At 40.3% G+C, this 12,510-nt stretch overlaps 1 protein-coding gene and 1 long non-coding RNA gene across 4 annotated transcripts in view; one reads left to right on the top strand and one right to left on the bottom strand.

Moving 5' to 3' along the window:
* Nucleotides 1-227: 227 nt before the first annotated feature.
* Nucleotides 228-1,672, top strand: LOC124127162. The gene is made up of 3 exons (XR_006859883.2): nt 228-466; nt 942-1,007; nt 1,563-1,672. It is a non-coding gene; the product is annotated as an uncharacterized LOC124127162 (long non-coding RNA).
* Nucleotides 1,673-5,368: 3,696 nt separating this feature from the next.
* LOC124128861 overlaps nt 5,369-12,510 on the bottom strand; it is a 303,995-nt gene continuing 296,853 nt past the window's right edge. For 2 of the 3 annotated variants that reach the window (XR_007220671.1, XM_048395620.1), the window contains exons 3-4: nt 6,142-6,243; nt 5,369-5,836 (exon numbers count right to left, since the gene is read on the bottom strand). Coding sequence is in view for 1 of the 3 variants with exons in the window: in XM_048395620.1 (XP_048251577.1) it covers nt 5,762-5,836; nt 6,142-6,243 (177 nt within the window). In the remaining 2 variants the exon portion in view is untranslated. Of the gene's footprint in view, nt 5,837-6,141; nt 6,244-7,958; nt 8,045-12,510 lie in introns of those variants that run through there. The other variant, XR_007220667.1, reaches the window with a different exon arrangement.

The following is a 12,510-nucleotide window of genomic DNA, read 5'->3' as shown; positions in this document are numbered from 1 at the left end:
AAGTGATTCAATAAATAAAAAAATATAATAAATAATAAATATAAGTGATTTCCAAAATTTGTCAGTCACCATGCTATGGTATATTAATAATATTTCTACTGTAACACATGTATTATAAGTCACACATTTGTTGAAAGGCAAAAGCTTCTCTGAGGCCAGTAGTTATAATGTTTACCTGCAATATATAATTTTCTGAACAGCATATATGGGGGTTTTGGGTGGTGGGTAACCTAGTGGTTAAAGTATTCGCCCTTCGCGCGGAAAAACTGGGGTCGATTCCCCCACATGGGTACTATGTGCGAAGCCCATGTCTAGTGTTCCCCGCCCAGATATTGCTGGAATATTGCTAAGAACCAGTAAAACCCAACTCACCCAACCCAACTGAACAGCATATTTTGTGTTTCAGCCTCGAGCGACCGGAGCCACGGAGAAAGGGCTGCACAGATGACGACAGTGACGACCCATGGTAGGTGGGAGAACCCAGCAGGTGGTAGATACTGTCACTGTCCAACTTTGTACGAGATGAGGTCACATCAACATGTAACAAATATAAGCCTGAAAGTTCACTCCACAAACCTTCATATGAACAGTCTCTACAATAACAAGCTGATAAATGTAGTCTCTTATTATTCTAATAATTTGAAACAAGTCAATTGTATTGCCAGTACCACCATAAGACTCAATCCAACAAGCCTGTACAGACGCGCGGCTCAGATGAACAGCAATCTCAATGTTTGTGTTGTATTTATGAACGAATCTTGTCGTTTGAGTGATTTGTTAGTCGCTAGACGACCTTATATTTATACCTTTACTAAGATGAATGGTTTTGAAATTGTATTCATCAGTCAAAATTTTAAAAACACAAACTTTGTCGATTATCTTGTATGTATAATGCTTATTTAGTTTGTATTGTTTTCTGAACAGCATGTTCTGTGTTTCAGCCTCGAGCGACCCGAGTCGGACCGCGAGGACACCAGTGACGACCACAAAAAAGCCTGCTACACAGGGTAGGTGGGAGAACCCAGCAGGTAGAAAGCCTACACTTTAATCCCCCCAACAATTAACAAGCTGGGGTATAGACCCGTTGGGGTTCTGACTTGTGTCTTGCATGTCATCGTATCCCAGTTGTGTAGATCGGTGCTCATGTTGGCAACCACTGGACTGTCTGTCTGTACCAGACTCCGCCATCTTATTGCTGGACTACTGCAAACAAACAGACTGACAAACTCCAATTTCATGTCTTATAAGATCTATCTAATATTTCCAAACAACAACTGTACTGACAGTATCATCTCATAAAGCTCAGTCCATCAAACGTTGACACTCACAGCCACACACAGAATAATGTTACAACTGGGTGTGAAAGAAAGATTTTAAACATTGACCACATAATCCTTGATTACATGAACCAGCTGTCGTCCTTCCCCTTGATCCTTGTATTGTCAGCCATGTTGGAAGTGGTTGATGACGTACCGTGTCACGTGTCACCACGTTGAGGTGTGAACCATGTAGATGTATGACGAAGATGTCTGGAAGTGTATAGAGTTTACTTTGTGTTACAGCGACTCCATCACCAGCAGACTGCGAGGACCTCCATGACGCTAGCAGGGACGGGGACCTGGAGGAGGTGAAGCGGCTCATGTCTCGGGGCGTGGACGTCAATTGTAGGTGGAGGTGGAGCGAGACACCGGTGATGACGGCAGCAGGGTATGGACAGAGAGACGTGGTGGAGCTCCTGGTGAGTGAAGGGGCCGATGTGTCACTGGTGGACGGGAACGGTAGCAACACCCTTCACTTCGCCTGTTGGGGAGGAGACTTGGAAATGGTGAAGTTTCTGCTGTCTCTGAACGTGGTGGACATCGACGCCAGGAACAACGACGGGCGCACGACATACGCGAGTGTTGGATCTCCTCGTGTCCCGCGGCGCTCAGTGACGTCAGTGTCGTGTTTGTGTAGACGGTGGGGGAGACCTGACAGTGACGTGGTGTGCCGTTCACGTCGTCGTGTGTACATATGTCTTTATTTACGTGAAACTGTTTGTTGTTTTTGGATGTGAATAAAACTTGTAAAAACTTTGTCAGACATTTTGTCATTTGTTGACTTTGGAAGTTCTGAAGATCAGGTAAGAAAATTGTTAACTGAGTGTAAATAGAGATGATGTGTGATTGATATGTAAGCACCGCACCTCGTGATATGTTCATGCATGTCGTCATATATTTCTGTGTTAGTTTTATGCAATAAGTTTGTAATTAATCGTGAAAAACACAAAAAAAACTGTTTGTTTACATCTCTCTGCACTCGGTGACCTCAGACCGAGGCGAGGTTCGCTCAGCTGACGTGGCGCCAAATGTACAATGACAGTGACGTCACACTGTCGATGACGTCACGGCATTCCGGCTTAGGTCTAAACACTAAAGCTGTCTTCTGTTTTCTCTGCTAAATACGATATCGGTAATTCACAGGGCAGCACAATGCTGGCTTCGCGATGTATGCAAGTACATTACAGGCCTCATGTGGGCGATATAGATTAACAAATGGAGATGTGTTGCATATTATTGCTGCTGAAATTTAAAAAGAAATATTTCTGATTGGCGAGAAATTTATTTTCTTACACACCTGTGGGTGAGAAACACTCTCCTACCCAGAGTTCCATGCGGCCGGCAGCCAGCTGGCATAGTACCTCTGCCACAGGCCAGCGCCATGTGACGATTCGTCACATCTTTCACAGTCCATTCAAGATATTGCATATGCTTTTCATCCGTTTCATGTTTGACAAGTCTACACATTTTCATAAACAAATGTCAAAGAATGGTTAACTTTCATTGAGAAAGTATGCAAATACGTAAAAATCTACTTGTTTTTGCGTAGTTATCCTATGTTTACATTGGTTGTACGGCTCCACGTGCTGTCATCGAAGCCCAACGGAGAGCTTGCCAAACGGTCACTTTGATGCATAAATATATATTGTCATGCAACTCACTGTCGCAGTTGTAGTAGCATATCTATATAGTTATGCAAAACAATATGTAAAGCGCCCCCAAATACTTGCATTAGTCCGTTCTATACTGATTTCTGAAAAAGCGCGTTTGTTTACAAACAAGAGAAAAGTCCTGACACGTGATATGCAAATTAGCCTGTGGCAGTGGTGTTATGCTGAGTCACCACTGCGACGGAGTGTGGGTGAGAAACCCATTTGAGATAACTGGTATCAAACATATGTGTGAGATCGAATTCCAGGCCCGTGATTGGCTACTCCATGGTGATGACCTAGGGTCAGATGATGACGGACTACTTTCCTGAGTGTAAGTCATTCATAAGTTGCTCGTGCTTCAGTCGAATGTTCACCTACGTCTGTATTGAAAAATAGGACCGTGTAGTTAATAATAAAAATAAACAAACTCTTCCTCGTCTGCGAGTTTGTTTGATATTATTATCAGTTACATTATCTGTTGTTATGTCAACATTATCGGGTTTTCAGAGTGTAAACGCCCTGGCTGCCACAGCAACACATATGTCCCTCCTCTTCAACCCTCACTTCGAAATCGAATAAAATTCAAAATACATCACGCAAACACTTCACAGTTTTGAATTCCCCCTTCTGTTTATCATTTACTGCCATTTTAGACAATTAGGTACATTGTAAATCTCGCCAAATCACAATTCACGGCGTTATATAAATATTTACTGTGTGTTTAGAAATCTAAATATCGGATATTTACTCGAATAATTAAAGTAGAAAAATACCATATTAGCGATCACGGGTATCAAATCACTAATGATAATTCTGAAACGTCGCTGATAAGCCTAGAATCGTCTAGAATGTTTTGGAAAATATGCATACACGAACGCCGAAGCGTTCCGCCATATTGGATTGTGTATACAAAATGCCGGTTATGAGACGCCTATTCGATCAGGTATATTTCAAACTCCGCTGCTATACACATGCACCCCTGAATTCCTCATACATTTTCGAAACAATGGATAAATGGTCTTTGTCACCAATGCAAATTATCTAGATGAAATCATGCGAAATAAATTAGGTATGGAAACGAAAACTGTGCTCGGAAAATTGTACTTGCTGAAATGTAAACAAAGCAAAATTCAAATTTTACACTGTGTAGCATTAAAGAGGTACTTTCGTCTAATTGTTGCATACCTTGGCTCGATCACGCGTTTGAGAATATTCATGGGAAGAGTATCGTTGCACTAATTATGGAATTACACATATATACATTACAATGATGTGGTAAATTCAACAGAAGCCGTAAAAGTTCCGTCCTGTGTGACGACATGACTGACGCTAAATCACGCACAACGATGACGGTAGTTATCTGCATTTCTGACTAATTCTCTTTGTTACATTGGAAAACATGGTAAACAAATAACAGTACGCAGATTGTCAGAATGTTTCTGATTACTTACGTGACACATTTATGTGTATACGATCCCTCAATCAACGAAAATCTCCTCTGGAAATCCCGCGCACTGTTGTCAGTGAACACGCCATTTTGTAAAAGTCGGTCATCGGTAGTGATGTCATATGGAAGTAAACATTGTTGTACATATTTGGTCATTTCTTTGAGGTGTAAACTTTCAACTTGGCACCCAGCGTGTTCTTGGTTTTTGTCTAGTATGCATTTTCATCATCGCCTTGATAATCCACAGATAGGACGGAAACCTTTTTGTGTAGGGTCACATTATTTATGAGTAGTAACCCAGCTAACAATTTCACGTTGTGACAACGTCGTGACAACGTTGTGTTTACGTTGTGGCAACGTTGTGGATGTTACGTCCATATAACGTTATTCTGTGGACTCCCATTTATGTTGTCACAACGTCATGGCATAACGTTGTGTTACGTCATATTCACGTCGTCACAACGTTGTGATGACGTTGTATTTTACGTTGTGGGAACGTTGTATTTTTACGTTGAGGGAACGTTGTATTTGACGTTGTGGTTATGTTGTAATTTACGTTGTGGCAATGTTATAATAATGCGTCCCTACAACGTTATTCCGTGTACTACCACGGACGTTGTCACGACGTGAAATAACTTTGTGTTACAAGGATGAAATACGGTTGTGACTATCCACACTAAAATGTTGTAAAAACAACCCCAAAAAATGTTTTAGAATATGCTTTAGTCACGTGAATGTGTATGATTCGAGATACCTTTTACCAATATTTTAAAACCAGGGCGTCGAATAGCCCGGTTAACAGTGAGTTAACTCGTGTTTTGCTAACAATGTTCAAAATGTAAAAACACCACTGAGCTGTTACCTAGATACATGATTTGACTATAACAAAGTCAGACACCATTATCCTTTAGGCTTGTACTGAAAGACACAAAAAAAAGAATGGCAGACAATGTAAGGGGTTGACCATGTGATATTTTCTGGGGAGGGTCGGGTCCTGGAATATTATCGAAAAAATATATTGTCACCGAAAATTCTTGACAAAAATAATTACGATTCAGACTGGTGAAAAAAATGCCTGCCACAAAAAAATGACATAGAACTAGATACAAGGTGCTCATCTTCAGGCTCATAGAGTTAAAGAAAATCATATATCTGCTTTTGTAGCTGTGACCGAAAACATATGTAATCTCCATAGAAAAAATCCAAGTCCCCACCTCCTTGAATATTAAATGGTCGGTCTCTAATCAAGTCCATATAGTATACTTCAACTTTCAGTCATGCGAAGTCACCATTCAACAAAGAACTCCAAGACACATTTGCGTTGACATTTTATTATTTTTAGATTATAGAAAATTTATACACTTTTCGAAATTATTGAATGCCAGAATCTTCTTTCTTTTGTGTTCACTTCCACTTCCCTGAAATACAAACAGCTTAATAAATCTCGGGCAGGTATATGAAAGATTTCATATGACGAGAAACATTCATTTGGAGATAAGGTTTTATCAATATTCAAACAATAATGTATAATTCAAGTGACTGATGGAAACAAATTTTAACATTCATTCAGAGACATCAAGAATCAGGTTGAATACAAAACGTGGTACGAGCATAGATTTATATAAATAGATCTACATTCTTAGCATTCATTTCAAGCTAAAAAAACAACACCAATTAACATGGATATAGACAACGAAATGTAACTGTAAACAATTGTACTTACGTTAACATAATTCACAGCCCAGGGTTTATTTGGTGTGTTCCTCAATGATTCAACATTCTTGATTCTATCTCCTGGAATGGTCGTGTAACATTTTCCCCCTTGCTGCAACGAAAACATATTAAAAAAGTCAAAACTAAAACTATATTCAATAAGCATACATTTAGATCTGTAGTCTAAACAAAAAGATAACATACATTGTATAATTGCCTAAAATTTAGGAAAACTGTAAATCTAAAGTCTTCATGTATAAGGTCCGATCGGAAATAAACTCAGGCTACAGATATAAGTAACAAAATTATGAGTACCATCATAAAAAAAACACCTAATGTAATTTGGTTTTACATATACACCGGTCTGACAAACCAGTGATTGTTATAGTGAGCCACGTCTCACAACCTCTGTCAGAGTACAGTGACACACAATCATGTTAGAACAAACATGGTTTGTTGGGGACCTTTTCTAAACCGGAATCCAAACGGGAACAGATATATTTGACAGGCATTGTAGCTAATTACGACTCACATCTTCATCGCAGCGCTGTTTATATAGATCTAGCTACAGTACGATTTCGTAGCTAGCACTGGAACTTACTCGTTCAGTTTTCGGTCACCATTTTATTCTCTCTCATTGCCAAAACGTTTCAGAGAACCAAGTATCATATACTTACTACGTTTATTAACATAATACAGTTCAATATCGTTAAATATCATTCTGTAGTATGGTAGCCTACCGGGCAACATACGGAGATCGAAAACCGAACGAATATGGTTGCTATCAATTCCATTGTATTTTTCATTGGTGCACACTGACTAGATCTACACTTATCTCACCTTAATAATCAACAAACGATGACCAAATCACTGACAATGTTTGGTGGTATTTAACTTTTGATTATCGACTAGCTTATCATCACCAGCGAGAACAATACCGCAAACCCCCCGTTATAGCGCGCGACTAGACTCGTTTTACTTTTGCTCGTTTTCATTAGAAGGGAGTCGGACATAGATCTAGTTATCGAAAAATGATGAATTGATTCTTTGTTTTTTGAAATATTAAAAATACACATGATAAGCGCCTTGCTCAAATAAAATTTATAGACAGCACCAACAACCAGATGATCGACATTTAGGCTACTTCAGTCAGTGCTGATTGGGCCTTTTCGGGAACAACAAGTATGTTTCTGTCTCTTCCCGAAAATACAATTTTTCATAACATCATTGAGCCCTTTAGACTAGGGCTATAACTAGCAGCCTACAGAGAGTCGATCTGAAAATACTTCCATTGTTTTGATTCCCTCTCTTCGCTGTATAAGAGAAATCTACTCAACCTTTCCCATGGCCTGAATGAGCCACATTGTTTCAGATTATTAGTACATGTAAACTTTCAGATTTCAGAAATAACACGGAAGAAATGGCGATAACTGTCAGTGGTCAGTAGGCGATGCATACGTTAGGCCTATTTAGGCCTACAGACATATGCTTACGATCGAAACCCGAACATAATATGACGACCACCAAACGCCGCCAGACTGAATTCTGGTCAAACATATACCTACTGCTTGCCCTCGGTAATTACCCTTGGTATCCATAAAATAATAATATGGTAAAACGTCATGGGCTTCCTTCACCTCTATATACATCACGTTCTGTGTATCAAATATTACTATCAACACTGACGCTCAGCTCAGTGAAAGTGACCGGCAAACTGCATTCTAAACCCCGCCACTTCTGAATAATACGATACAATTAAATCATTTGACTATCTGCATGTACAGAAACATATCAACAAGCGGAGACTGCTTTTGAAAAATAACTTACCTTATCCGAATTCACAGATCATCTGTCCAGTTCCCGTTGCTGCACAATCACTTGGTTGTAATATATCCAGAGTGAGTTTGATCTAAGATGGCTGGTGACAACAAATCTTCCGCGACAATGTGACGTCATTTTGACGTCACTTCACGAGGCAACAGGCTAAACTTTTCAGCAGTCGCTCTCACGCCGCAAAAAATGCGCGCCAATGTGTTTTTAACTGTAATTTTGCTTTAGACAACATTTAGTAGACAGATAACTTCGTTCATAGATATATATGTTTTAAAAAAATAAAACTACGAGATGGTAGATCTACAAGTGGTTTCCTAAACATCATTTACAAAAAGTGTTGTAATGTCCAAAGCATAACGTTATCACAACGTTAATTTGCAACGTTGTTGTTACGTTGTGGAATAACGTTACAATGTAACGTAATACTAACGTTGTAATAGAGATACGCAATTACGTTCTGGAAATTTTAGTATTAAGAGATGAAAATTCAAATGCCGAATATACAGAAAGGTAATGCATTACTGCCTTGGTATTCTGACAAATTCATGTTGATTTTGATAAAGCAGTTCTATTCCTTTATGACTATCAAGAAGCAAACTTTATAACGTTTCACCGACGTTTCAGAAACGTTGTTACAAAACGTTGTGCGATGTCCGATGCACAACGTTTTTACAACGTGAATGTGCAACGCTGTTATAACGTTGTGAAATAACGTTGCACGTTGACGTCATAATAACGTTGTGACAACGTTATTTCACGACGTTACCAATCCACAACCTTTCCACAACGTTGTGACAACGTCGTGTGTTAGCTGGGAAGCAGTACATAGGATGACGTCACTTATGACAGTGGTATTATGTATTAATGCGCTACTGCAATCATGAGACAAAATTCATCGGTTCGATGCTAAAAAGGTGCGATTTTAGGGTGTGTAAGAAACAGATTACTGCACTCGTGTCTGTCAGATACCATTGATCTTACAACTCGTTGTTACAAAGCGTATCTAACTCGCTTTCGCTCGTTAGATACGTTTTGAAACAACTCGTTGTAAGATCAATGGTATCTGACAGACACTCGTGTAGTAATGTCTATTTCTCTCTCCCATTTCACTATTACAATCAAGCTACGTACCAGCGCGTGACACCTTCTTTACACTCTCGTCTTACGACTGACCAGATTCCCCACATTCAAAATACATCAGACACGCAGATACACTTCACAGTTTTGTATACTGTGAACTTTCCGCCATATTAGATAGTGATTACAAAATCACATTTCACATGTAGCCTACCGGTAATGAGACGCCTGTAACATTACGCGTATTTCAAACTCAGCTGTGATACATACATCCTTGAATTCCTCATACATTTTAGAATCAAATGACACATGGTCTCTGTCACCAATACAAAGTGCCGAGATCAAATCAAGCAAAATAAGTTAGGTGTGAAAACAACGCTGTGCTCGAAAATCTGCACTTGTTTGACATGTAAACAAAGCTAAATACATATTTTACAGTGTAGCATTTTCCCCCTTTTTTTAAGCTATCAATTCTTCTATTCGTTCAGAATATGCATGGGAAGAGAATTATAGGAAGAATTAGGGAATTAAAAATAGATACATTGCTATGATTTGGTATTTTTCAACAGAAATTTCTTTGGAGTGTCAAAGTCAATATTATAAGTTCATATAAACAACTTCCATGAATAGCCGTTTCATTTTATTTTAAAACTTAAACTGAGTATATTACTTTAACCAAATGGATATTTTGCGTTAAAATATACGCACACATTTCCAGGAGAATTGTCTTGGTCTTGGAATAGTGTTTTAGGTCGTTTGATAAACATAACAGTGATATCTAACGATTCGCAGGTGCGCGTTGTCACAAACGATTTACGAATTATCCCTCTCGTTTTGCATTATATAATCAAAATGTTCATCTTTTTCTAAATATTGTGATCACAGGATATTAAACTGTATACTATAATTCTCCAAGAATTGTAAAAGTAATTAGGGTAGTATATATATATTAATCAAAATACCAGTGTCGTCTTTCTCCGACGTTGTCAAAGACATAAAACCAGCCATACATCAAATAGAAGGGTGTGATGTTTTTAGTATTTCATTACATTTGATCACAAGGCTAGTGCTTCATTAACAATGGGGGCGGTCGGGTAGCCTAGCTAGTGGTTAAAGCGTTCGCTCGTCACGCCGAAGACCCGGGTTCGATTCCCGACATGGTTACAATGTGTGAAGCCCATTTATGGTGTCCCCCATCGTGATACTGCTGGAATATTGCTTACAGCGGCGTAAATCAAACTCACTCACTCCATTAATAATGGTGCAACATAAGCCAAATTACACTTGCACAGTCAGAGGGAATGTTGTAATCTAGAGACTAATTTACAGCTTAGATAGGGCCATTCATTTCGCTATTACTTTTTTTATTAAGTAAGTTTCATCATTTCTTTCGGTAATATAAGGGACCCGGAATATTCAGTTTCAATATCGATATTTGTGTTGGAATAGTTTGGTTACTCGTGAACAAAATACCACGAAAATATACTGTCCTTACCCACAGCTAAATCTCACCAAGTGACCTGAGTTTAAATAAACTGGAGCTAAGCATAGCTGAGTTATGCCCCTTTTCTTTTTACGTGTGTAACCTCTCTGCCGCCTTTTGACGTCATATAGAGAGAAAGCAGTTTTCGTCATTTACAGCAGTCTATTTTTTGCATTGAATGTATGACAGACAGACAGACAGACAGACAGACAGACAGACAGACAATTTATTCAATAAAAGGCCACTGGCCCAAAATACATACATATGCAGGAATACATAAAGCCTACGCAAAATGACATATACTAGACACATAAAGAAACTGTGCACGGGCACACCGTCCACATATGAAATATAGGTTTGAACACAGCAATAATTGAAGACATTCAAACGCTCATGCACGTGCCATGCGATATGACGTCATTGATGGGGGCCTATGGACGTGCAATTTGTTACTGCACGTGCACCCTGTGCAGCTGTACACAGCATGTGCAACTCAAAATTCGCTGTCACTTTGGAAAGCATGATCTGTGGTCATTCAAAAAATCAAAACTTCTCAGGCGCAGACACAAGCATATTGACAGCTGCACAGCGTCATGAAGCCATTGGAATGATCCGAGCGGGAATGAGGCAACAACAGGTGGCAACACATTTCCAATGCCATCGTAACACGATATCGGCATTGGTGAGGCGTTATCAGAACACAAATGACGTTGCCGACCACCCACGTTCATGACGTCCCCGAGTAACGACGCCAAGACAGGACAGATGGATTCGAGTTACACATCTCCGACACAGGTTCCAAACGGCAGTAACGACGTCCCAGACAATTCCTGGACTGCGCCGTTTCCATCCCAACACTGTCGGGAATCGTTTACGTCAGTACAGGATTCGACCACGACGCCCTGCCATACGTCCCATCCTGACACACCGTCATCGCGTCAACCGTCTAAGATGGGGCCGAAATCATGTTCGGCAACCTCGAATATGGTGGAGAAATGTTGTCTTTACAGATGAATCGAGGTTCAACATTTCCCACAGTGACGGGCGCCAGCGTGTGTACCGGCGTTTGGGAGAACGTTATGAACGCAACTGTATTGTGGAGAGTAATCGTTTTGGAGGTGGCTCTGTGATGATTTGGGGTGGGATAACAGCACGGCACCGAACCCCTTTGGTGGTTGTTCAGGGCAATCTCACCGGTGTTGGCTACAGAGATCAGATTCTGAGGCCTGTGGTCATTCCTTTCCTGCAACGTCATGGCCCGGGATTGACATTTCAACAGGACAACGCTCGTCCGCACACGGCTAGGGTCGCAATTTCCTTCACCATAACAATGTCATGTTACTGCCATGGCCTGCAAATTCTCCAGATCTCTCCTCAATAGAGCTTGTGTGGGATGAAATGGAGCGCCGTCTGCGTCGTCTTCCACATCCACCAGGGGCGGTCGGGTAGCCTAGTGGTTAAAGCGTTCGCTCGTCACGCCGAAGACCCGGGCTTGATTCCCGACATGGGTACAATGTGTGAAGCCCATTTCTGGTGTTCCCCGCCGTGATATTGCTGGAATATTGCTAAAAACGGCGTTAAACCATACTCACATACTCACTCCACATCCTCCAGATAACGTCCGTGACTTGGCACAGGATTTGAGGAGGATATGGCAGGCCATTCCCCAGGCCTTCCATGCCCATTCGGTGGACTCCATGCGTCGATCGCCGATGCACTGCTGTGATTCAGGCACAGGGTGGTCATACCCGTTATTGACTCCATTTTTATCTTTAAACGTCATCGTAACAGATGTTGTTCAGGTCCCGTTTTCTAATGGTCGGATCATTCAGCTGCTACAGCGTCTGCATCATTTTGGTCTTGCTGTGTTGTATTTCAATCCAGAATGTATTTTCTCCGTGCACAGTTTCTATATGTGGCTAGTATGTTTACAAACTGGGAAAATTCACATTATTTACATTTAAAAAAAAAAAAATTCTACTTATT

The sequence above is a fragment of the Haliotis rufescens genome, unplaced genomic scaffold (genome assembly GCF_023055435.1).
Source record: "Haliotis rufescens isolate VD_foot unplaced genomic scaffold, xgHalRufe1.0.p SCAF_14, whole genome shotgun sequence".
Lineage (NCBI taxonomy): Eukaryota > Metazoa > Mollusca > Gastropoda > Lepetellida > Haliotidae > Haliotis > Haliotis rufescens.
Note: the sequence above shows the minus strand (reverse complement) of the source record. Positions and strands in the feature narration are given on the sequence as shown.